This window comes from Idiotropiscis lumnitzeri, chromosome 4 (genome assembly GCF_059441095.1).
Source record: "Idiotropiscis lumnitzeri isolate Australia: NSW breed Sydney's pygmy pipehorse chromosome 4, RoL_Ilum_1.0, whole genome shotgun sequence".
Taxonomy (NCBI): Eukaryota; Metazoa; Chordata; class Actinopteri; order Syngnathiformes; family Syngnathidae; genus Idiotropiscis; species Idiotropiscis lumnitzeri.
The window spans coordinates 17,715,439-17,742,924 of NC_142394.1; the positions used below are offsets into that span (position 1 = coordinate 17,715,439).

The 27,486-nt window shown below is 40.1% G+C and overlaps 1 protein-coding gene and 1 long non-coding RNA gene across 5 annotated transcripts in view; one reads left to right on the forward strand and one right to left on the reverse strand.

The window, feature by feature from the left end:
* Nucleotides 1-27,486, forward strand: part of LOC148338376 (uncharacterized) — a 146,441-nt gene that overhangs the window by 21,713 nt on the left and 97,242 nt on the right. The window lies entirely within an intron of this gene.
* LOC148338377 (glutamate receptor 3-like) overlaps nt 5,702-27,486 on the reverse strand; it is a 91,443-nt gene continuing 69,658 nt past the window's right edge. The window contains exons 10-16 of one of the 4 annotated variants that reach the window (XM_088292739.1): nt 25,746-25,952; nt 23,709-24,082; nt 23,048-23,246; nt 15,543-15,790; nt 10,056-10,170; nt 8,681-8,928; nt 5,702-7,256 (exon numbers count right to left, since the gene is read on the reverse strand). In XM_088292739.1, coding sequence (XP_088148865.1) covers nt 8,683-8,928; nt 10,056-10,170; nt 15,543-15,790; nt 23,048-23,246; nt 23,709-24,082; nt 25,746-25,952 — 1,389 coding nt within the window. In that variant the 3' untranslated portion in view covers nt 5,702-7,256; nt 8,681-8,682. Of the gene's footprint in view, nt 7,257-8,680; nt 8,929-9,994; nt 10,171-14,668; nt 14,784-15,542; nt 15,791-23,047; nt 23,247-23,708; nt 24,083-25,745; nt 25,953-27,486 lie in introns of those variants that run through there. The other 3 variants (XM_088292738.1, XR_015842793.1, XM_088292740.1) reach the window with 3 other exon arrangements.

Consider the following 27,486-nt stretch of genomic DNA (forward strand, 5'->3'; position numbering starts at 1 on the left):
TTAGTGTATGTTGCCGTATTAATTGGCATTTTGTGCCAATTTAATATTTTGGAAGTCAGCTCCAAGCCACATCTAATACTTTATTAATGCTTACTGCCATGAACGGTAACTAAGAATTGCGACGTCCAGATGTGCATTCAGAGAACGTTACTAGTCACTTCTGTAGGGGTATATTTAATAAAGCTCTGACTACATTTTGTTCTTTTTCTTCATGATCCGAAAATTCCGGTTCAGGATCTGCGGCCTTCCTTCACACATGCTTTTGATAGCCATGCAAGCATAGGAATGGGTCAAATCGATACTTTCTTACATTCGCTTAGCAAGGAACTGGAAGGACCCCTTTTGACCAGAAGTGTAACCATTATCTTGAATCTCTTTTTGGTTTCGTGTATTTTTTTCTTGTGTTTATAGAAAAAAATAACAATATATAATATATATTCTACATTGTAGAATTACTTGTTGAGTTGATGTTCCTTAAATCTGGAATGTGGCTATTCTTCCAATGGATAACATAAGGAGTGAGGTCAAAAAATCAACAGCAATGTTGGCAATCAATAGTTGAGGCCACCTGACCTTGAACGGAGCACTTTGATGACCAGAGATGTCGGATCAAGTTCTTGGCCTTTCTAGTACACTGAAAATAATCTTCCTACAATCTGCATGGTATCTGAGTCATACCTGCATTACTCACTGTCTGGAGAATGTCTGTCTGGAGTGTAAAAAGGCGCCTCTGTGCCAATATCTGTTTTTTTTTTGTTTTTTTCTCCCATCTCATTCTGACCTCCTCTTCCTTGTCAGTTGGTTTAAAGATGTACAGATGTGTCCTCTCTCTACATCTTTATTGTCTCTGAAGTCGTTAAAAGGTGCTTCAAAGAGCACAAACCTGAATTCCCAAAGGTGCTGGCAATCTTAAAACTTAAAGATGTTTAAAGCTGCTGTAAGAAGAATGTATCTTCTTTGCTCCCCTTCTCAGTTCTGGTGATAGAAGTTCCAGTTCCTCTTCTTGAGCGACAGTTCCTTAGGTTTTGCTCCCTATAAACAGTCTGGCTCTGAAGTGGCTCTTCAAATTTTGTTGCTTCAAATAGTTGTAATTTAATACCAACATATGTGATTAGCTAATTTAGAAAAATGCATTATACTGAATATCTCTTATATTATTTACTCTGTACTGATTTTCATATTCCATATTCTATTTATTTATATGTAATTTCTTCTGGTTTTCACCTTCCTAAACCCTTTAACAGTGTGGGCAATGATTTGAGTAGCCAGTAGTAGTGTAATTAAAAGCAATGACTATTACTTCATGGTGAAATCTATAAAATATTAAAAGTGAAAGAAACAGCTAAATTCTAGCTTGCCTTTTGTCTTGCGAGAGCACGGACGGATATATGAATGAACTAACAATGCCAATTTCTCCCCGTTGAGAGAAGTGAAACCACTGGCGGCCATCTTATATTGCCACTCGCTAAGCCCGCCTAAAATGCTGACGCATGGGGACTCTGTGTGCGCCATCCCTGCAGCAGACGGGGCCTATCAGAAGTCGTATCGTCAATCACTTGTCCACTCTGGAAACCTATTAGAAGCATAACTTGACAATATTCTGGCATTTGTTTATTTGTCAGTCAATCATGTCATTGTGGCATCCACGGAACATTCACACACCCGTACGTTATACTTTGACGATTTTCAGCGATAAAGTAGAGGGAGATAGAGCGCTGGACGTCACGTGACTAATCCCCACATGTATTTGTTCATACAGGCAAGCTGACGGAGCATTGCAGCAGCAGTCTGTCAGTCAATATTCTGTCCAAGTGAACTCGCATCTCACTTTGATGAAAAAGGACAGGTCAGAATATCACAGATGGACCACAAGTGCTTTTTTCAACTATTTCGATGGCAACTGGTGAGGGCGTAATGCGGCTCTCGCCGGAATGCCCGTGGGCGAGGAGAGGATGGCGTCATAGCCTGGTTGTATTTGATGGTTAGCCCACGGGCTTATTAATTAATAGGTAAAGTTTTTGGCATTCGTTTTTTATGTCTGGGAGAAGCGCTGCATGCACATTTTGTCAGGGAGAATGTGATTTAAAGGTTTCTCTTATAAGGTGTATCTCTGAGTGCTACTCAAAGATTCATCTGCGTCATGTTCTCAGAACCAGCAATGAAATGAAAGCAAAGCCATTGAGAAAAAAAATCTCTGCTAAATATAATCCTAAAATCTCTCAGTCAAAAATCACAATACTGACATAATATACTCTGAATGATTGATGCAAGTAAATTTTTTTTGTAGGCTTTTATTACTCGATTTAGGGATCATAGCCTGAAACATACAATAATAACAGTGTTTTCAGCCCCCCGCCACCCCCCAAAAAAAGATAACAGAAGTTGTCAGTAACAGTGGCAACATAAGAGGGCTCCCCTCTGGCTTCAGCCGTGAGGGGCCTCTTGATCGTCCATTCATATATACGTCCTAGTGCGACACCATTTGCTTTTAACTGGGTGAATTTGAAGTTAGCTGAAGAGTTGGAGAGAGGAAAAATAAATGGCGAAGTGGAACAAGTGACTTGAAATCTGATTTATTCATTGTATTTCTTGAAGAGAATTCGACCGGGGCGGTTGACTGCATCTTGTTGAAAATTGAAGCTACTAGCAGAGCAGAAAGCTGTTTCCTTGTGATGCTAATCAAAGTATGACACATCTTTTCAGTCTCTTAACTTTCCTGTGTCTCACAATTTCTTTCCTTCCCTCCTGAAGTCAGAGCCCATGTTAGATCAAATTGCTTTTCACAGCTACACGACCTTTCAGGTAGCAGGGCACAAGAGCCAGCTGAGTCTCACAATTCAAGACATGCAAGAAGTAGAAAAACACACTCAGTGGGGAATGACGACTTTAATAGGAAATTAGCTTATCCCTCGCGTGAATATTCTCCTTTCTTGCGCGTCACTTTTTTTTTTGTCAAATTACCGTTTGTCTTCTATTTTGACCTCTCCTGTCAATCGAACTGCCAACGCGCTGCCCGTTTTAATTGGTGAGTCAATTCTTTTCCAGAGAGCAGGAACATGGGTGTCATGCTCTGCATTGTTCCCTCATGTCGCCGTGCCGTCGAGGTATTAGAATGAAAGACACAAAGCACAGCAGCAATTGTGTAAAAAATAAATAAATAAAGAAAAATGTCCTTGTACTGTCGCGCTTAAAGCCTTAGCCTGTTCTTTTCAACCAGTGCAGTGAATCACTGTATCTGCATCTCGGAACGATAATGAAATGAAATAGTTTACACAGTTTGTCCAGGCATTCAATGCTTAGTTTGGTCAACAGAATATTTTAATCAGAAATGGTGTTTTGTCCCTTAACGTATTTTTGAGGCTCATTTAAAAAAAAAAAAACATTTAAAATATAGCACAAATGCCTTTATAATTTTTCAATATTATAAAAAAATAAAATGAAATACATTTTAGACACACACTGGCATTTTATCCTTTCACTTAATTCTTCACTCATCCACCAAGTTTTTGTTAGAATATAAAATAAAAAAATACAAATGTTTGTGCGTTCTCACTGTTTTCCAAAAATATTGAAAAATGACTGAAAATCATGCAATGTGGCCGAGGATATCTAAAAGTTGATATCACATCAGGTTTTTGAGGTATTTTCATTTTTTGTTTTTAAGTTTGACCTGCAGAAGCTTGCGCGTTTTACCATGCGTTGTAATTTATAGCTATGATGTTTCAGAAAAAATTCCATCTGTCGCTGAACCTAACCCACAATTCACAAATCCTATTAAATACATTACTATGTTATATATTATGTAATTGGCATATTATTATTTTATTTTTATTATTTTTATTACTATTATTATTATTGTGAAAACTTGATGCGTTACAGTAAAACGAGGGCGGATTGAGAATCCGCGGCAAAAAAAAAAAAACATCTGTAAAAGTCTACTTGCATCTCTGAATAAAATGTATTAGTTTGTTGACCATTGATGTCTCTAAACTTGAACCCAGCATATGATGCTGTGGTTTGAGACATGTCATGAGTGATTTTACTCTCGCTGATCAGCTCGTAAAATAAATGCAGCAGACAATCGTAAATGTTAAACGATCAAGAGTCCTTTTGTTATTCGTGAATGCACATGAGGCCCTTGAAAATTGCTTTCACTGTGCCCGCCCTGTACAATCACAACTCTGACGTCTAATTTTGTCAGTCCAAGCGCATTTTAGGACATTGCTGCCTGTCACAGGATTTCACCAAACTTACGGTTTGGAGGCTCTTAATTACGATAACTATAGGAAACATTGTCGAATGAGGTCTGCAAAATTAAAACAAAGATATGTTAGTATTTGTGTCAACACTTTTCTTTTTTTAAAAAAGATGTCCTGTTCATAAGCATAAAGGTTTATTGCACTCTAAAAATAGGCCCGTGATTTTATTGAAGGCCTTCTTGAAAATGCCAGGGTGAGAGATCTCAAATCCAGATAAAGGTTTAAATGCAGACTTCAATGTGAGGATGCAAGGCGGGAGAGGTAGACGAAAGTAGATACTGCTCACTATTGATGTAAAACTCGGGCACACAATTTCCCGCTCTAACAGGTCAATACTGGACCATTACAGGTGAAAACCCCTCAAGTGTCTTATTTGTCTGCATGCAACTGGATAGTTAATTGATCCCCGTTCCACACCACATTGGAGTTGTTGAGGACCATAAAGTCATCTCTGCTGTTTTGTTTCCTTTCTAAAAAGATGGAGTCACACAACCTTGATTAGATTCTAGTCGCAAAATCAAAAATGCACATCACAAAGGTCTGCAGAAAATTATAACAAACCTTGGTTGTCTGTCCAATGAAAAAAGACATTTGGACGCTGCGACAATAGAGATGGCATCGATAATTCAGTAAGATTTGAAGCTGTCATCACTGACTTTTCTAATAGTTTTGATGAACCAACTGTCAAATGTCTGGGATTATGAAGAGAATATTTTTAGGTGAATGACAATAAAGGAACAGTGTGTTTCTGCTGCACCAGTTCATTGATGCAAGTCAAATTAAATGGGAAGATTGCAGTTTTAATCCTGCTAGCACTAAGTATGAGACAAGTGTTGTACATAACGTGCATTGTAAACAAGCAGGCGTTAGTCATGCTGGCATGATATTACCTGCTTGAAGGTTTATTTTTGTTTTTGCAATCAATTTGAAAATCAAAAAGAGGTGATTAACTTACCTGTCAAGCACAAATGTTGCTAATTTTTCAGCTTTCCGAGGTTGCTTTGCTCATCCTCTCTGTTAGTCTTATGCCCGGTTTTTGGCAAATGAGGTTTGGGTATTTTTTTTTTTCCTGGTTGGCACTATCGATTGTTTTGAAGGAGCCAGGGAGAGCTCATTTTTCTTTGTCGGTATTATTGCCAGGTCATGGAGACAGTTTTGAAAAATGACTAACAGTTGTTATTCTTATTTTCTTTAATAATTGCAAACTTTCTCTTTATGGTTGCTACATTCACTATTTAATTTGGGTTTCATTTTGAAATGGCAATGCAATGATTTTATAACATTGTAAGGTTTGTAAATGTGGATTTTTTTTTTCTTCCCCCAAGTGCTTGACGTAAGCCAAAGAAGCTTGGTTAAATTTGCACACACGTGTAAAGAAGTCGAATGGTTGACTCCACTTTGATGCCGACATCCTGCTTAATGACACGGACACATACAACAAACCCTTTCTGTACATTTTATTTACAAAATGTATTAAAATTCTCTGTACAGCGCCTCGCTAATGAGGTTCAGTAAATTATGCATGCATCTCTTGCTCTTTTGTACCCACTACAATGCCTGGTGATCTTCCAGAAAGGTGAGCCTTAAAAAAAAGAAAAAGGTGGCACTGATTTACCAAATTAAAAAAAATAGAAATAGGATTGAATTTCTAATCTAAGGTCAGTTGCAATTTGTAGGGCTCATCAAGCATCACATGCATTTTTTTGTTCAAAAATAAAATAAGAGGAAAGTAAGACCAATCTTTCATCATGTAATATAAATAGTTTGTGTTCATCTAAACACATTTTGTTTTCTTCACATTATGATTTTTTTTTTTTACATAAAAAACTATTTGCCCACAGTTTCTGGTGATTTAAGTATCTTCCTAAAAATTCTATGGAATCACAGCCTTTTTGGGAAAGTAATAATTACAGCAATGTGGACATGTGCTAAGCTTGCAGAACCGCCCTGGTGCAACCCTTAGTAATCTCTGTTATTTTTTTATTTTATTTTACAATGTGAAATCACCAAACAATGTAATGTTCTTAAAAGAAAAGCAAAGTGAAAAGCACAGCTCATTATCAAATATTCTTATGTGCAAAGAAAATGATAAGATAGTCCACGTAGTACATTTTGAAAGCCTTTACGGATATCCTTTACTCAAATTCGGCATTTCCTCTACAGTTGCTTTTATCGTATTGGTTCTACTTCCATCACAGAGAATGTGGAGGACTTTATGGGGAGGAACAATCTTACTAGGATATTTTACACACACGCACACGTTTTAACCATAACAACCTTTCGTTGAATAACATACACACACACATACACACCCACACACACACCTGGCAGTATTGGAAGTGCGAGTCATGACCTGGCTCTCTAGCGTGTGTCAGCAGCACCAAAAGAGTACAAACAACACACTGAACTGTTTTAACTGGCATTTCAGGAAGCGGAATCCATTAATAGAGGGAGGGGGGAAAGGTGAGTAGAAAAGCAAATTGTGTAATAATCAGTGTCTGGCGGCGCACTGACAAGATAGAAAGAACACATCTGAATATGTAGAACTAGTGAAACTCTGGCAGCAGGAAAATGAGGAGTAATCTGCTTTTACAAGAAACCAATTAGTCCCCCGGCATCTAAGATTCATCTTTTGGCACTTCAAAATGTGCTTAGGGTTGCAAAATGATGGCTTTGATTCTCTCACATTTCATGTATTCTATATGTACTCAACTGGATATACGTATAATACTATCCCACTAACGCTCAATTCTTCTCTTTTGTGTGAGTTTCAAGCAAAAAGCAATATCGTTGAGAATGCGTTGCATTGATTGGACTTTCCATAAGGCACTGAGAGGAGGGAAATCGGCTCTTCCCATGACCGGTCCAGTCGTGACGTCATTGCAGATTATCATACCAGCATCCGGCCCAAAAGGATTTGGCTCCATTCTCGTAATCCTTGTCCTTTCAGAGATATTTAATCACATTTGTACGGGACGATGGAAACATTTGCGAAACCTGTGTCAGGATACAAAGCAAAAGCAAATATGGAAGGCAATTACTTTGTATGATTGTCAGATGCATCGGAATCACAGTGAGTAAACACAAAGAGAGCTCACACGTGCCCAAGATAGTCACTTCTGCAAACAAGACCGATCAAATATCTTGTGAGCGCTAATATATTATCTGAGAGAGATACAGATCTTACAGGAACAAAATATAATTAATGTGCTGAATTTTAGGGGCCTTCGGCACTGTTTGCAATTACGATTGGGGGGGAAAAAAAATCAGTGAAATGGCTGCCTGTTATCCAATTATCAGCACACATTTACGTCTTATCTCAATGGGCTTCATTATGCTTTAGCTTTCAGATCTTAATTCTCGATAATATCAAACAACAATATCAAGACAAAAGCAGCAATCACAGTAAAAGCTCAAGTAGCCTCTTGATGGTTTTCTGTGAGCGATCTTTGTGAGGAGGTGGGTTAAAAAAAATATTTGCAGGGCTCTGGTGCACATCCATGTGTGACCGGACAAAACGTGTAAACAATCCAATTAAAAGCAAAACTAGCAACGGAAGCTGTGCATTTAGCAATGTTTACCTCAGTTTGTGCAGTGGGATGATTGCTGCACCTCTAGTGGTTTCATGGGAGGGTGGGAGTGTGCTATTACAAGAGTCGCTACTTAGCCTCTGTGCAGTCAATAGTCTATAATTAATGAATAATTAACATGTCACTCTACTGACAAGTTCATACATGAGGATCACAAACCACATATAGAAACCCCAAAGATCATATGTTGGAATTGTGTTTGTTCCATCTGTAGCCCATGTGCACTGCTGTCAATGTGCTTTTTAATATACAACAAGGCAATGATTCCCACGCACCAAGCCCGTTTGACAAAATATGCAGTGAGCGGCACGCAAATGAGTCAATGAAGCCTTCAAAACTGATATATAAACAAATGTAAGTGCCTTGAGAGTGTCATACTGCCAACTGGATAATGGAAAAAAAAAAGTGGATTTGCATTTATTGTTGTGGCATTGTATTGCATTGATTGATTGTTGACCGGTGTTATACCGAAGAAAATGTTTTAAAATCCAAACATAAATTGTCCATCTTACCCGTGTACTGTTATGGATTTTGTGTGACCTTTCACTGTGCAAGGTTAAAATTTATAACTGCGCCAGCTGTAAATAATTTCGCCTCCAATATTGCCAGAGGCACTATAGCCACAAGACTGCATCTTACAAAGTATAAACAATGGCTCTGTTTTTTTTTATATCTAAGTGAGCTTTTGTGTTTGAATTCTTCCGACATGACATCTGAAACAACTCCGCGGACAGCAGCAACACAGAACCGCATGCATTTGAATAATTTAGCCGAACAGATATGACAGGAAGCTAAATGATGCAACACTCTCAGCGCGTCACGGTGACGTACCTCTAAATCTTAACACTCTCTGTTCCATATACATTGTAGCCTTCTCTGTATGTGGCAAAGTTCTGGGTGTTGGTTGGGGGAGTTGGCTTAAAATTGTGAGCACTCTTGGCCAATTTCAGCCGTTTGGTTTCTTGCCGTGACTTATAACAGAACTCTATCAGGGCCACCATCATGGCCAGCCCCAGCCCTCCAACCAGAATATAGAAGACTCCAGCCACATTGCTTAGGCTGAGAGCGCTTGTCTTGTCCTGCGGGAAAGTCAAGAACACAGTTAAGCATTTTCAAGTGGAGCGAGAGCAACAGAACAAAATACAGCCTGACCAGTAAATCTGACCTGGTAACTGTTAATGGATTATTAATTCTTAGAACTACAAGCAACAACCCTAGAAAGTCTGTTTGCCTTTACAGTTCAATCTAGCTGATTTTAAGAACTTCTGACACCCCCTTCAAAAGAAAGAAGCTTATTATTGATGGTATATCTTTGAGTCTAGATCTGATCTTGACCATGTTAGGAAGCTGGTCAACGTCGCTTAGGTCGACAGCTCTAACCATCCCTGTCTCCTTTACGACATGTACGTATAACTCTTATGGCAACATTGTCATACAGTACAGTCAGAGAAGATGATCAAATCAAACCATTTTGCTGCTGCTTACGTACCGAACTTATTCATTAAAAATTTGTTCATTAGAGTTTTACTATTTGCAGTTTAACCCCTTGAGCATAAGTGGATCCGGCAGCTTTCTAACGGCCTCTAAACAGACTCAGCGAGGTTAAATATTGAGTATATTACATTCCCTGACTTCTTGTGGCATGCCAACTGAGCCTCTGTTCAAGCGCGAGCGCAAAGTTGCCTTTGTCAAAGTTATCACATTTTAAGAGGCTTTTCCCATTCATCATGCCACAGGAGGCCAAGAAATCTAATAGACGCTGCTCTTTTGCAAAGTAGTAATAACGCAAATCAATCAAATTTTCATTAACAGTTTGGTAAATAGAAACAGCAGCATAATGGTCAAAGTGTCATGAAGTGAGAATGGGCATAAGTAGCATTTGTCAACAACTGCTGTGATTCAATTGAAATTGTAAGGCACTCACTTTATGGTCATTTCCCCATTGGATTATCATTACAGATTCTTAAAACAGGTTCACAGTTCATATGTGTAAAGAATGTTTTACGGCAAAAGCAGCAACGTTTGGGGAATGAGTGCCTTGTAAGCCACAAACCGGATTACAGTTAGTGGCAGGTCCAAAGAAGTAAATTATGTGCAGCAGATTAACACAATGTGAACTACGAATGTTGAGAGAAGTTTGTCTTGCATATGAACAGTACGTCAAAATGCAATTTGGAATCAGTACAAAAGACCTGCAGCGACTGACCTTACTTCCAGAGTCCTTGGTTCCACATTCACCCTTATCGTACCACCATTTGTTTTTCAGCTTGTCTAAGATGCCTTGTTCACTGAGTTTCAATACTGCAAGGTTTACAGGAGTTCTTCACGTGGGAAATAACATAAATAACATTATATTATGTTATTTTATGTTATTCAACTTGTTTACTACTTACATATTTTACAAAGCGATAAAGCAGGGTTCCTGGCCACGGCAACATGACAGAGAGCAGGCATTCTACCTATCACCTTTATAAACCCTTACCTACAGAGCCAGGACCTACCCATATCGCTTTGAGTAATCGGCAGACGCTGTTACCATGGCGACGAGCAGGTACTTATTGTACGATCTGCCCGTCTCTACTTGGGATGATTTGGGGGGCATTGAAGAGTCTCTGAGCAGCATTTAACAAGATCAGTTCAAAAGGAGCTTTGTCTTAACAAACACTGTAATGGTTGCATCATTTGCTTTCAACGCAGCGGTTTAATTCTAGGATTTGCAATGCTTTTGTCATGTGACTTGACTATTCAAGCAACGATGCCTAAACAGGATGCTTAATTCTTCTAAATATAAGAATTATTGAAGATTATCGATTGAATCCGTCATAACCAAACTGCATGTCATACCATTTATGAATCAATGGAAGAATAAAGAAAATTTCCCTCTGGAAACTGATATAGTATATCCACAATTACTTTGAATATAACATTAGTGAATTCTTGAAATTAATCCACTTATGTATGCCTGTAAACTCACAAATCTAACATTTGACACCCGTGTCCATTTACACACTCAACACACATGCTACACACACAATATATGTATGACCTGTCATGAGATCTGCACGAGACTTCAGCTTAGTCAACATCAAAAGGCCTGACCGCCACATGTGTGTTTTGCTTTTTAGAGGTTTTTTTTCCACCCTTTGCCACAACATGGTTCCAAAGTGAAAAACTATTTTGCAGACCACAAAACTGAATGTGGACATGCTTTGTGGTAAGGCACTACATGTCTGTCATGTCTGCTCAGTACAATATCACTAACAATAAAAGAGAACTGTAACCTTTTAGTGAACTGTGTTTAATCCTTAAAGCAAGTCAACGTCTGCCTCATTTGTGCATGTCCCCACTCCGCATAGTCCATATTCCTCGAATATCTCATATAACGTATTTTCACAACCATAAGGCACACTTAAAAGTCTCAAATTTCTCCAATGTGGACGTATACCTTAGGATGCGGCATGCCTTGTATGTGCAAGTTGCAAAATCTGTCAATGTTGTTGTGTGACTTTGTTGAGCGCTCCACTTGACTGACTGGGAACATTTCCTGGACAGCATGCGGACGTGAAAGACGACGCTGAAGGCACCGCCCCATTAGGTACCGGTATATTGTATAGTGCCGCAAATTAACTCGGAGCTTGCCATCATTCCAGCATCGGTGTAAATAGGGCGTTCAAAGTAAAGTTGCGGGTGGCATGTGAGCGATGGATGACAGATGGTGAACACAACTCTACTGAGACCGGGAGGCAGCGAGTTAGTTGCGCCACAATTTGAGAATGGAATGTGGATGCTTTGGCTAACGGATCTACTAGGATTGTTGAGCTTTTGCAAAAGCCGGCATCATTTCTGAGAAGCCGCATGGAAATGAGACTGACTCAGACAATGAGAGGGAAATACTTCAATATTTCAATAAAGCATATTTATTTTCAGTTTTTCTCCCGCTGCCTTTTAAAAAAAACATATGTTAGCATGCATGCTAGCGTACGTTTTAGCGTACATGCATCCTGACGTATGTTTTAAGCTAGCGTATGTTTAACCATGCCTGCGCCCAATAGTCCGGTGAGCCTTATGTATTAATTAAATACAGAAATAGCACTTGTTCCTGCGACAGCGCCTTTGATTATGGTGAGCCTTATGGTCGAGAACATACGGTACTCAACAATATGTCAAAAATAATAACAACAAAGAGTGTAAGTGAGGTGACTACCGCATAACGCACAATAGCACTTGTACTCCAGTTAACAATCGTAAAGTGTTACTAGAATCAATGCAAAACAGCTTAACTAAATTAATATCTGCAGTCTATTGTGTCCTCAACATGTGATTTATATTCTTACATACATGTATGGGTCATACGCGGTTCCGCTCTATCACCCCAGTGAAACATGAAAAGCAAATTGAAAGGGAGAAAAAAAAATGGTGCATCGATAAATGAATGACATAACTACTCCCTGCAGGAACAATGTCCCCCGAGGTGGTCTCGGCGAGGCGATGCACAGAGGGAAGATTACGCCACTGTATGCCTCAGAGAAACAGTTTGTGATGACCCGAGCATGGTTTTGGATCGTGGAGACATTGATTAACAATGCAATTACCTTATAACATGCTCTATGTCTGAAACTCAATCTCAGCTGCACTGTTGTGCTGAAGGGCAAGAAACTAGTGTGTGTATAAAAAGGGGTGTTGGGGTGTGTGTGTGTGTTTGTGAGAGAGAGTAAGAGAGAAAGAGAGAGAGTGGGGACGTCGGTTGAAACCGCAAACTGTAAGCATGATGCGAGCAATGCACCGTGTGGAAGTGAGTGCTCCAGGCCACACTTAATCGGGCCTCTCTGATGACTCCTGAAGAAGCAAAATAACCCGGTGAACAGACACAGTTTACAAACCTCAGTATTACAAAAAAACGGAAAAAAAACAAAAACCAGTGATGGCATGATGACTCCTGAGTATGCTCTCAGTAACAAAAAAAAAAGTCTTAATGAGCTTAGCGACATCGCAGTATTAGCAATGCAAATAGTGCAAAAATGTGACTCAAGAGGGAACCTTAAGAGGAGAATATTTAATCTATGCTTTGGCTTTGACTTATGATGCTGCTTGGGGACCCATTATGCGCATTTCCGGCCCTACTGAAGTTGCTCTGGATGATTCACTCTACAAGAACCTCAATTTTTCTTAGAGTGACCTTTTCCACATCTTTTGTGTCGCATTATCTGAAAGAAACAACCTCTTAACACAATTTGATTTCATGAAGTCATAACTGGCACATTTACTATGCAAACAATTTCAATGGTCAGTAACGGTTTAGGGTGGACACAACTATTCTTCGTCGTTCACTAATATAAAACATTAAATTTAATTCCACAATGGACTGCAAAGGACAGCGCGGTGATCTTTGTATTGCCATTATAGTCCAAACTCCGTTCACAGATGACCCCGGTCACAAACAAATCATTGTCCAAACAAGATTGTCAAACAAAGGATCGGTTCACTTTGTTTTTTTCACACATAGTGCAAGCATCGTTCACTCCATTTATGACTTACTTGTATTCATTTGTTCGTTATGTTTTGAGATTTAAAACCACCCACAATACGTAGTGGGACATCAATAAATCAGCAATGTCTATGGTGTCCATGACAACAAATCTCAATAGACTTACTATTGACATAATTTCTGTGGTCCAGGCTGGCACTGAATAAAAAGCATAGCCTCTGTCTTCAAGACAGATTGACTCCTGCTTAACCGCTAATTGTGGTCAAGGCCAATTCATGACAAATAATGTTACCAGTGTCATAACACTGCTGTGGTTCAAAGAGGTCTTCAGGTTGCATATAATCTAACCAATTACATGACCTATACCGTCCCATTTGAGGTGACAGCATCATTTGTCTTTACATTGACTTGCAATGTAAAGACTAAAATGTAGCTGTCCCACATGCAATGCAGTGAAAATAGCGCTATACAATTGCACACCATCTGAGTAATGTTATACTTAGTTGTCGTGGTTGAGTGGGGCTTAATACTTGCACCATTAGCTTCCATAATGGGAAAATCATTCATCATTTAGCCACAGAAGAAGAGGGGAGGGTGTGATCAAAAGGGTCAATGTTGGGTTATTAATGAGCTAAATAGTGGAATTGGATCAAAGGTGTTTTATCAGATGATCCATTGAAAACAAATCACAAGCCTTGAAATGTTAATTAGAATTCTCACGTTGCAATGTGCAATGCTTAGTCCCCTCAAGACGCCGCTGTTCCCCTTGCTTTGCTGATGGCCTGCATGAAACCATTTTGCCACTGGGACTGATTGATCCCATTGGCTTCAGAACACATGGATTCAGGGCCTGGATGTGTACAGAGCAGCTGCGGATTCAATTAAAGAAGGGCCATCCAAATGTTGACAACTTCCAGGAAAAAGATTTAAGAAATGACTTACAGTAGGCTAATCTTAAATAAAAATCAGATTGCGAATTGTATTTCCAGAACGCTAGATGGACCGAACGCCCCGGATGAGATGAGCTGCCGTACAGATCTGTAAGAATGAATAAAGACCGCCAAACTTTCATAACTGCAGGGCAGCTTATTCACGTCATCATTTGATTCATGTTCCCTTGTTGTCACGAAGATCCTGTTTGCTAAGCAGGGCTCCTTTGTTTGAGCTGAGCTGTTAAACCGTCCGGTCAGACCATCCGTCAATTTGGTGAGTGCCGAAGGGCAGCAGCAGGTTGTTCGTGGCGGACATTTGGTTCGGTTCTGGTTGGGTTGCTATAACAGCCTTGCCGATTACTCTGCACTGTAGTACCCGATTGTGGTGACATCGAGGCTGACCTTGGAGTCACCTCCCCCGCTGCCGCACTCTCCCTTGTCGTACCACCATTTGTTTTTCAATTTGTCCAAGAGGCCTTGCTCATTCAGTTTTAAAACTGCCAGGTTAACAGCATTTCTTGAAACGATAAAACATAACTTGTAAGAAAATGCACAGGTCCGTGAGAAATCTAATGCAAAGTAATGGGTGTACCAAGCATTATGATAGGTCAGGGTAGAGAGGCTACCACTGTAGCAGGGGCTTACGCAAAGAATCTGTTAATCAGAATGTTCTGGGAAAAGGACAAATTGCGGTTTAAGAATTTCAGGAATACGGAGAGATAAGAGAGGCTCACTTAAGGTAAAGACAGTGTTAAATCTTGGAAAGGTGGCAAGAGGGGTTACGTAGTTTAGAACTGAAGTGTGCGGGATGGGGACACTTGTCATTGAGAAGAGAAGTAACAACAACAAACATCATGCAATTAACATTTGTCACAAGTGACAGCACAGCTTTTAAAAGGCTAAATTGAAAAACCATTGAACCGGTAAATTAAAAGTGACAACACAACAGTCAGGTAGGACGGAAGGAGAGATGGAGGGGACGGGGGGGGGAGCAACAGGAAGACATAAAGAGACATGAAATGATTCTTAGCTTTAACTCTATCATACGGATTTGATTACAAGAAACAACGTTAGCTAGCACATGTTAAAAATAATCCTTCAAAAAACAATGACGGCATAAAACCTTTGTATCCAAGTGCATTTAAAAGCATACTACCGTTACCTCTGTGTCCATAAAAAAACAAGGAGAGGATGAGAAGAGAATGACAACAGGGGACATCAGGGTAGGTGGAATACTATAACAACATGGAGGATATTGTTATATTATTCCACCCACCTTAATGCTGAGCCTTTGGGCGTGGCCACTCCGTAGCCTTTGGAGTCGAGGTTGCCGCCCACTTTCATGGTGTCGCAGGGCTTGCGCTGCTCTATGTACTCGTTCATGGTAGACTCGAGGAGAAAGGCGAACTTGCCCTTTGACTTTCGTACCCGGGCCACGCCATCAGGTGTGGTCTTAACAAACACAGAGGGTTCGGCTGATTTCATGTATGACCACATCTTCTCATATACGGCTATTTTGGATCGCTGTGTGGGAAAAGAACACAAGAGAAGAACGTGGTTCAGAAACACAAAAATCGCAAACGTGCTATAATGGATTTTGTTTGCATTTTGAGCTTCATGATCACTCAACGGAACGTGGCGTGAAGAAGTATCAAAAGACATCCTTTAAAACCACGGTGATATCTTGAAATACTTCCGAAAAATCTGTTGTTGGATTTTAGCAAGATCACAAAGCACAAGAATTTACAAAATCCATTCCCCGTGATTAACGACCTCCAAGGCGTGTTGCTATTTCAGTTTGCGACATTACCGGTCATGCTGTTCACCGACATCAAGAGTTTTCTGAATGCATGAATTGAGTTTGTAGATCTCTGTAAAATCCTGACTGTGGAAGAAGTAATGCGAGCGTGTGAGAAGGCTGGTTACTCATTCACCAGGCAGCCCATCACAGTCTTACTCAGATGAGTATATTCCAAGTGCCTTGAGTCAGGATTAGCCAGCCAGCAAAATCTGGGTGAGTCGAGCACTATCTATAATAAGCATCAATTAAATTATTCAATGGTGCTGGATTTATTTTGGCATAAGGCGCGTCACACTTTGAACAGATGTTGGTACTTGGCTGGTCACGAGCAACTTTCCTGAATAGGAGTACCACTCACTGTATCCAATATTTTCAAGACAGTAATAATTGATGATTGGATCATTTTTAAGATCTGGGAGAAACAAAGCCACCTAATACTTAAAGTTTATAGAGTAGAAAAGCTGTTGAGGAAAGGATATTTGTCTGGAAAATTATGAAATGATTAGCACACAGACATATGTTCTCACAAATGACTCCATGTTTCCTAATGACAAAGACGATAAAAACCACGCGGGTTACAGAAAATCTAGACACATTCATCCTGTCCGTGCGAAAGCTCCAGTGTCACTCTAATAATCAATAAATAAAAATGTTACCAACTTTAAGAGCTTTAATCTGCAGATAACAGGGCAAGCCAACGGATGAGCAAAATCAAGAGGCTGCATCCTCTGGGGACGACGCCACTCCAGTAGTTGAGAAGCTGGACTATGGCACAACCGGATGAAACTCAAATAATGGTTCTATAAGAGGTCAACGGTGCTATGGTCAGAGCTCGTTATGTGACAAAAACGTTTTAATGATTATATGCTTTTTAATATTTAAAACAAGACTGAGTTGAGTGATGATTTTTGAAAACGTGAAAGTGATTGTCATTACTTCTCCTCTGGTTGCTGCTCTTTCTTCTGCGTTGCCTTCTTCTTCATCTTCTTCGTTGTCGTCTTCTTCTTCTCATTTCCCTTTCCCACTAGGAAGAAGCACTGTCGCCGGAAGTAATCAACTTTTTTTTTTAACAATAACGTCACAATTATAAATAATACGGTAACCTTTGGCTAAAATGCAACTCAGGATTCTAGTTAAGGTTCGCTGTTTTAAGACACACTTTGACAAACACATTTTATTTGTCAATTTTTTATCTTCCCTGTCTTGCTGGTCCATGTCCTGCAGTTCACCTATCACGCGCCTTGTATGAGACCCGTGGATATGTACAAAGCCTCCAAGTAAACTCTTCTCTTAGAAACAACGCGTATTTCAGTAATATGGCTGCCGATATTTTGTTTTAGATTTTCTGTTAGCAACCCTTTTGAGGAGGAGCGGTACAGAAAATGGATGGATGATAAATATTCAAAAATTTGAGATACAGATGATAAGAAATGATTTCAAGACTGATTTGTTGTAAGAAAAAAATCAAACAAATACAAATGGAAACCTGGAAAACGTGCTGCTAGATATTTGAACGGTCCTGTTCACAGGTGGCCCATTCCCTCACAGCTTTGTCGTATACTTTAATTTGCTCGCTTGCAAGTTCTTCGCTACTTACTGATCCAAAATACAAATATTTAGATGTATACAGTATAAAATGCATACTGTAGTGTAAGGTGATGAGGGCCAAAAAAAAGGCAATCTTGATGATAATTGTTAATCTGACCTAGAGTTAAAAAGTCATTAGCCCAGTGTGTAAGGAATTGGTTCTGTAAATCTCAGATAATGAAGTTGAATAGAATATAAAGTAGAATGATTTAGCATGCATACGGAGCTTTGTCACCATGTGCCATCCAGACCAGACTCATCAGTGTCCCAAAAGGCCCCCTTAACAACAACATATTCATCTCTAATGCATCTCCATTAATAAACAAATGCATTAACCTTGACCTGAGGAGAGTGCTTTACTGTCTCAATGTAATATACAATTTGTTTGGAGGCATTTGTCAGAGCGCATCGGGCCATCGGTGAGGATGAGATGAGACAGAAGCATAACACAAATTAAAAAAGCCTTCATGATGAATGTTCCCCCGCAAAGATGAAAATGCTTGAAGCCGGTATATTGTCTAGTGTGGTTTAATGCAAATATGATAGATGGGAGGAGATCTTGAAGTTGCATGAGATGTTTTTGCTGACAATCCGGGTACATGCGCTTACAATTTCCATGTGTCAAAACGCATGCAAAGGACACTAGTTTAGAGGACGATTTCCCCAAAGACTCGAGGCTCATCTGCTCGGCTGGAGAAGAGCGCCAACGCCTTCTCAAATGAAGAGAAAAGAATGGATCTGGGCATTGATTACTGACGACAGAGTGTGCTGTCTCAGTGCTTTATGAAGTCAATTCGTCAATATCAGAGCGGGGAAGCGGCACCACCAAAATGTAAATAGGCTGATTGCACCGCAACTAAAGTCTCAACTGGCTTTTCAAAGGGGAAATCAAACAGACTGAAAACTACAAGGAGAATATCCAGGGATGTCTGATTATGTATTTTGAACTCAACAATGGGCCGAATTCCTCACTAATGCTGTTTCTGCCAAATCTGGAATAATATGTATTCCACAATTAGATTCCATGCCATGTTTAAACATATTGCATAATTCAAAATTAGCTACAAGCCAATCAGCAAAGCTACTGAGACTGCAAAGAAATGTTGGCTGGCTAATGTCCTCCTCCTAAACGCCGCTGTACTTCATTATATTGCAAAGGACTTTTATTTTGAATTATTATTATTATTTTTTTTACAAGTGTAGCAAGTTATCCAAGTTTGTTTTGATTTTCTGAGTGCCGCAGCCAGAAAATAAGTTTTGACCCAAAGTCTTCACAATTGTTTTCTTATTTATCCTATTCATGAATGCATTATTTTTGCCAACTTGGGGACACGAGTAACAAGCCGCAAACAGGATTCACTTTTAGGATGATGTGGTAAAGTAATTGCTGCCAAAAATGCCTCTCACTGAGCAGTGGGAGTAAGTTTGAAATAAACAGAGATTCATGATCATGTTGTTGTACTATGGGAGAGGGGAAAACTTTCTCTATTAAAACACAATCGTGTCTACATTTATATCCACTCACCAGGCACGTACATTAAAACAAGGCAAAATTCAATGTACCCCAGGTGTTTCACATTCCATATATGCCTCCTTAATTGTCAGAAAGTGTGGAAGGAAGAAGCTAACCAGTTTAAAAAGTAAAAGAAAGGGGAATATGTGGAGGTCTAATGATAATGCAAATAATGAACGTTTTATATTTTTTGAGGCGTAACTATATTTTATAAACAAAGAGTATCTCCTAATCTATAGTTTGAGCTCCCTGTTCAGTGTTCACAATTTTTAATATATGCAAAAAAAGGTCTTTCCTACTGGTAGTTGTAGATTTTGAATATTTTGCCGGCCCAAGATGGCCCCGGAGCCTGAATAGAAAAGTGCAACCGTTATTTAAGTGGACGGTTAAAAAAGAAACTCCCATGTCTATTCTAAATACCAATTCAATCGGCATCGGTCGTCTGCCTCATGACTGGATTGCAGGCTCTCTGTTTATTTATTTATTTGTTTACTTTTTAAATTCTCCCCTTGGCATTGATTTCATTCTCCCCTCACCGAATGCCCTCTACTGCACGTCTAACAAATGCCTTCACCCTTCACGGTCTTCCCCTCAAAATTTCTCCTCTTTCATTGCGGTCATAGCACGGCTTTCACTCATTATTCTCTATCGACTACCTTCGTCCGCCGAAATACAAGTTGAGACTCTGAGGACTTGAGTCATGCTATGTCCCGAACTCCAACAGACACGTCTTTGAAGTTTGTCCCTGAGGACAGAGCTTTGCCAGAGGCTACGCCTATCTCACGGTCGTCTATCATTACTTCTGATAGCTCCCTCTTATATGCAAACACGCTGTAATCTTTATAGAAGCTCCATCAGTCAATAGTCTCCTGGAAGACAACGTGACAAGGGCTCGGGGAGTTGTGTTACAAAGCACCGTCGTGATTGCAGAGCAGCCTCCGGATTCTTGAAATAAATTGTCTCCTCTTCATGCAACTGTGGCCAGAAGCAGGTCCGCTCCGCTTAGAAAATCTACTCATTAAACGTTGTGTTGGACCATGCAGAAGCTCTAATGTCTGCGTCACAATAGCTGAGACGTGAAATTGATTTTTATTTGTAGTAAAAATGCGTTGGTGACTGCGCACAAGCTGTTGTTCCATCGTCATCACGCGTGCACATCAGTAAGATGCATGTCTTTTGCCGTGGAGACTTTAATGTAAAATTCTTTGAGGGGCAAGCGAGGCTCCAGGCTTACTCACGTCAGTCGTTATCGTCTTTTCATGGTCACGCTGTTAAATGAGGTGCATGAAGGGTCTCTGATGGGCTCTTACTTTTTTTTCACATAATTAAGCAATGGGTTCAATATAGCATTGAAGCCACTGTTACGCCCCATCTTTGATTTGGATTTGCGTTTCAAAACACAACTTTGCGATAGACTCATCATAATGGAGTTACATTACATGGTTCAGATGACTCAAGTCTAATTTCTTTCTCCCATGTGGCATCATTTGGATAAGGTTCATATTGTACTGCACAGGATTTAAAACACAAATGGAATCACATACCCCCAGATCGGAAGCCGACCGTTTCCAAACCTGGTTCAAAATCATAAATAAATTAGATATCTGCCAAGTCGGCTTCAGCATAAACAGACAGAATACATACACAATGGCTATAAAAAGTCTACACCCCCCCTGTTCAAATGCCGCATTTTTGTAATTAAAAAAAACAAAAAACGAGAGAAAAGACAAATCATTTCAAAACTTTTTCCAGCAATAAATAGACCTATTTCCAGTTTATGTAAAAACATATATTTGAAAGACGAGGTAAAAAGCCTTAGAAATGTATCTTTCCACCTAATATCGTTGAACAGTTATATCCTTCTGATGCAGTGGAAGCTCTGTGCAGATCAAGGCTTGTGACTACAACAATGACAGGAAAAGCCAACTAATAGAGCTGCACTTTTTGGAGGGTGGGGGGGGGGTTAATCACTTTAAATGTTGGCAGGTGTGTTCGCTTTGTTAAATTTGATTGGTTATTTCTGAACACCACATCCCCAGTTGTAAGCGTGCACGTCCTCTGTGGACACTTCTGCAACCACATTATCTCACTTATTTTATCTCCCCTACTTGACAATACTTTTTTTTTCTCAAATGAGTCATATTAATGTTTACTTTTTATTATTATTTTGGTCTAGTTTTTTTTTCATATCTTAAACCTTGCCCGTGAACAGTCTTTCTTTAGCCACTACATACCCTGTCAACGTGAGCCTGACAAGCCAATGACACCTACACATCGGTGTCTCCCGGAACAAACCACCCGCGGTGAATCAAAACTACCCACACAGAACATGTCACTATTGCACACAGTCAATGTGGGAAAACAATGAGGAGAAGGGTCCAAATCTGTTGGGATACTCATTAGAAGCAAGTAGCTGGTACACACTTTAAACTCTTGAGGCGATTCAGTCAACCGGTGGGTAGATAAGCTATTCTTGTTGGTTTTATTTACGGCAGTTGAGGGATTTGGGGAGATTGACTCGATCCCTTTGTGAATATAAACACAAGCGCCCTTCATCTTTTTGTTTCTGCGTCTTGTATACAGTATGTGTGAGCTACCTGAACTTGTCGCAAAGTGTTTCTGTATAAGACAGGTGAAATCATCAAAAATTCAAGCACAGGATCTCATAAACTTGGCATCATATGATAAGTTTGAGAGAAATTTCCAGCTGGCTGATGCCGTATGGATCTCATTAATGCAGAGTGTATTTTTTCCACATGTCAAGCCTCTACAGCTTTAATTAAAAGTCACTCAGAATAGCAGTTCACACATGTCATTTTCTGTTTGAACGCCGGGTTGTAAGTAGGACACTCATTCTGCCGAAGCTGGGAAAGGCGTCACTTGGCGACCACTTCTCAGATATTCCAAGAGCCTGTTGTGTTGGCATTGTCAGGTTGGGAACCTAATCTATAATTGGCATCCGCCATCTTGTAGATATAAAAATACACCATACAGAGGTACAGCATCTGGGATGAAAGGAGCAATCGTTGAGAAGTGTTCTTTTGAGAGTTACCACCTTCACATTCTGTGCATGTTTTTGCCAAGCATGTCTTTGTAAGAAACATCCTTTTCAAAATGTTATTTTAGAGTTTTACACAAAAGTAAGTTGTCCTTTATGGGCGAAAAATGAATATTTTCTTTTGAGCAGTCAGAAGGCTGTTTCATTATTACCGCTTCCTTTCATTGCTCCTAATTCAAAAGATTACACGAGTGATGTTGCTGTCAAGAGTGAAAACACAAATGAATGTTATTTAAAAAAAACTGCTGCAAGAGCCATTCCTTGGTGATCATTTGCTCTGCTTTTAGAGGCTTATGTAGATTCCGATTCTTTTGTTAATTTACAACTTAATTACCCTTCTAGTCCGTTTAGCCGATGGACATATTGCACGACCCATCTGAATTCTTCTTCAGACAGCTCAGATTGACCTACAGAACTCTTCTTCATCATGTCCAATTTGCCAGCCATGGCCAGCTAACTAATTATATTTCATGAGATGACCCGTCTGAGTTTGAGTCTGATGTGGGCGCTTGATTAGCCTGCTGCTTTTATCACCTCAGAGTCTTGGATGTTGTTATCACACTTTCTGCTGACAGCCCCGGTAGCTCAAGGTTGCACACTGCAGTGCTGCTGCATAAATTTCACAATCATGTCAAAAGAGTTTCGAGAACCGCTTCTCTGTCAACGCGCTTCATGTGCAGGTCAAGATTTCTGTACTTGGAAAAGCTGAAAAGGGACTTTATGAATGACATTCCACTCACAGAAGTGTTTTTATGATTCAACAAGCCCGATGAGCGACATAATGACATGCTTTGCGTGAGAGGTAGCAAAAGAACTACTCACCCTAAAAAACTCTTTTGTGGAACCTGAGTCCAGAGTGCCATATGCTATCTCTGTCTGCTTTGCTAGATCCTCAGCGCTCTCTATAGGAGAGACCATCCTTTCTACCGTCAAGAAGGCAGCCAGGTTGGCTGTGTAGGATGAGATGATGATGAGGGTGAAGAACCACCACACACCACCGACTATACGGCCTGAGAGAGACCTAATAGCATGTTGTCCACGACATGGAAAACAGAAAGAAATTCATTAACAACACATAAGGACGATCCAGCATTACGTTTGTGTGTCTTTTTTTTTTTTTTTTATTGGATACGGTATTTCCTTGAATTTCAACGTACACAGCATATCTAGGGGCAACTATAGTTTCCCTTTGAAACAATCAAGGTGGAAATTCCTGTCATTACCTGAACAAAATAATATCCCCTTAAATATCTCTTAATTGAATAATTTGAGGCGATTTTCTGCACCCGCATGACTCTGCCCTTGTGCAATGCGTATGTCTACATTGTGCCTTGGTTAAAATGTTGGTTAATCAGTTCCATAGATTTAAACACTTCATTTGATTTGGGTTTATCTTAAATTAACTGCACGGGAAATTGACAAGTAATGAAGAGGTCAGGCATTTGTATACCCTTTAAATTAAAACTTTGCCCCCCTGACCCACCTTGGGGAGATGTCACAGCCTTGTTGCATGAAGGCACCCAAGGAAAACCAGAGAGAATTGAAGATTCCAAAGTCATTGGGAGGATCAGGGGGCATCTGAGGGTCTTTGGTCTCATCCTGTTCTTCAAGGTTCCATTCGTACGGACTGAACCGACTGACCAGGAAGAGAACCACGCTCACCCCAATATAGGCAAACACTATACACATCCAGATCTCATAGGCCAGGGGGTCCAGGAAGGAGAAAACGCCAGGCTTGGACTTTTGAGGCTTCTTTATCATAATGGAGATGCCCAAACTCATAAATGGCTTGGAAAAGTCTATCACTTCCTCTCGAACCAGAGTAATGGTGAGAGGTGCAACAGCTATATCTGCTCTCTGGAAACAGGAACAGGCACAGTGATTATTAGTTGTGAGCTGCATGAAATGTCACATGAGTACATGTGAATTGCTGCAGCTGAAAACGTGCCAGTAAAGGAGAGTGTCATTTTACATGATTTATCAAAGAAAAAAAAAGAAGAATAGACATCTTAAGGCAGGCTGCAAAACACACAGAAAAATAAAACTTTTCCACGGCTTATGAATTGAAAGTAAAAAAATAAAAAATATATAATTTTGACCTACATTTCGCTTAAGAATTTGAGGATAAGAGTTCTCAATACTGAAATGTGTCAGTATAAGCAATTAGTTGAAATGCTAGTTCTTTAGTTAGCGATTATAATAATTTTAACATCAACATCTTTAATTACTTGCTTTCAGTTCCAAACAGAATTGGTATAAACCTTGTTGACGTCATCTAAACATTAGAAAGGAATGCAACATTTTAAAATAACGTTGCTGTCCTTGCATGACAAAACATTTTTCAGTCAAAAAGAACGCCTTTACAATGTATTTTGGTTAAGAAATTGACTAAACATCAGCTTGTGGCAGACTGAAAATGTTTACAAGGTCAACTGCGAAGTAGCACAAATAGACCCAATAAATACCATTGTTTTCTTTCCCTTGTCAACACACCTTTGTGAAGGGCTATAACCATTTAATCCTGGTGCGGGCGTAAGTAGCACTCAATCAATGGCCGGGGAAACAGAGCAATAGCAGCCTCAGGCCTAACCTTTAAACGGCAACTGAAATCTAATTAATTTAACGGTCAAAAGGTCAAAATGTACACAACTATTAGTCTCGGCCCACCTGCTGTAAAATTATGGGCTGGTAAAGACTTGATGGTGTTGTGAAGGATCTATTTTTCTCTCTCTATGTGCAGAAGTAGGAGTTTTCCCATTTGAGAGATAATTTGGAGACCGTAGCACATCAAACCATGCAATCTAGCAGGCTGATGGTTCGGAAATTGAACAGATGAGGAAGCAAAATCCTTGTGCAGTCTCTATTCGGCTCGTATTCAGCTTTTCCAACGACTCACAGAGAGGCGTTCAAGGTACTGTTGGTGTTGCAAGAGGCTGAGCTCTGTCAGACTTGAAATGCGTGGCGTGACCCTTCGCTAATGTGCACGCCTCAACCTTTATAGAGTACAACACATATGGATCTTGTTGTCTCTAACCGCGAGCCACCATTTAACTGTTGATTTTGTCAGCTGTGAATTTACAATGTGGCATATTCATCATACACATCAAACACAGAACACAATTACACAGTCACTTCAAAGGGACACAATCCATCTCTCATTGAAGTGATTACACAGTGTTTGCCATATGGACTCATTGTTTTCCTGTACTTACCTTGCTTTCGCCTGCAAGAATGGGAGATTTGTAGGCTAAGCAAGACTGAATAATTGCAGTGAACAGCACTGAGAAATGATTTCATTTTCTCCGTCTCAAGATGATCACCAACCCTCGCATGCTTGAGGCTGCGCTGGACAAATTCCCTCAAGGCTGAGCACCGCGGACGGCTTAAAGACTTTGTAGTGGGCAATAGCCGATGAGTTGTTGGTGATAAGCTTAAGACAGAAAAATGAGATCTCCTCTCATGTTGAAGTTCCTTGCAAACTGTCATGTAATCAGTGAAAAACGAGGCTCCCAGTACTCACCCCATAGACCAGTTCACCCACCATCCCGTTCCATGCCTTGGTCTCGGGGTCTCGGGCTCCATACTTCCCATCCATTACTATAGACAGTTTGTACTTAATTCCAACATGTTTGGCAATCTCAGATGCTAAATCGACGCAGTAGCCTTCATATCTGTCATTCCCCTCCAGATGCATATAATTTTTCTTGTACATCACGTAAGGCGCTTCCTGTTGGTTCAAACACACACTGGTTTACTCACCGCTTGGCAAACAGTCAGTTAAATACACAGCATTATACAAGCATGCGATCATTTGAAACCGTGCGCTCACACTCACGCGTAGATTTAACAAACTAGACAAGTTGCTCTATCTACGTCCATGCAGTCATGCAGAAAGAGATGATGCATTGCAAATGCACATATACGTTCTAATAACAGCAGCGTGATGGCATGGACACGCCGCTATTATCAAGATGTGGAAGCTAGCAAACACCGAGCCCAATGCACCCAACCCGATTTGAGCAACACTGTGGAATCTTAAGGAGGAGTGAAGGAAGGGAGAACATACTGTATTTAAACGGTTTCCACCAAGTGATGTGTTGTGGTAGGATGTTACGCTACGGTGTTGCGCGATGACGTGATACTGTAAACATACTGTCGCTGATGACGCTTACACCAAAGTTGAAACGTAAGCCTTATAGTTTACAGATACGGAACGTACCACGGCAGACCAAACTGAGCGGTATCACTTGGAGGAAAACTGTCTTTAGGGTGCGTTTACACAACATCTTAAAGGTTTTTACTTTTGGTTCTTCCGTAGGGTATCAAAAAGATCCCCTTGTTCACAAAACCTTGCAAAAAAAAACAACTGAAAACAAATGCATGCCACTGCGCAGCCTCCTAAGTCGATTTGTAAAGAAATCGTTTCTTGGCCGTCGCTCTGTTTTGAATCTCTTTTGTCAGCATTTGCGTGGGTTTAACAAAGAGCCAAAACTGCACAACTTTTTACTGTTTTGTGTTAAAACCAGTGTTGTGTAAATGGCCCCTACTGCGAACGGAGGGGGGAGTTTCGGAGAGGCATAAAGGGCTGGGGAGTCATTGGATAGGCAAGGTCGGCAGAGTGGTGGGTGAAGATGGGGATGGGGATGGGTTTCACAAGTAAATGCTAGTGACAGGAGAGAGATCAGAGTGCCCAATCTTATTTCAAAATATTCAAGCTTATTGCCCTTGTGCGCACTTAAATGCTGGTCCATTCCAAGACATAATAATAATAATAAAAAAAAAAAAGAAAGAAAGAAAATCAATCCAAAAGTAAACAAAAATCAAACCAAATCAGCTGTAGCTTTCCAGGAAAAAAAATGCCAAAGCACTCCCGGTATGAAGGAATTGGAGCAGGAGCGTGCTCGGTTTTCATCTCCTTTCCAAAATGCTGGTGCAGCTTATCTTTTCTCTTCCCGAGCACATCATCATTAACAAACAATAGGGCTGCTCAGGAGAGCGGGCATCGTCATTACAGCCGCACGCAATTAGAGTGCAAGTGGGAAAGCAATGGTTTGTTTGTTCAGTGCTGAACGCATCGCCTCACCTCAAAATCAGTCAAGCCTTTTCCCCCAGTTAACACATCTTATCTTCTGACTGCATTTCTTATCTTGAGATTTCCTCCTACTGAGTGGTGTGCTTGATTCCAAATGTGTGCTTTTCATTCCCATCATTTTTTTTTCTCCAAAGGTTTGGTATTATAGTAATTTGTTCCTATATAATCA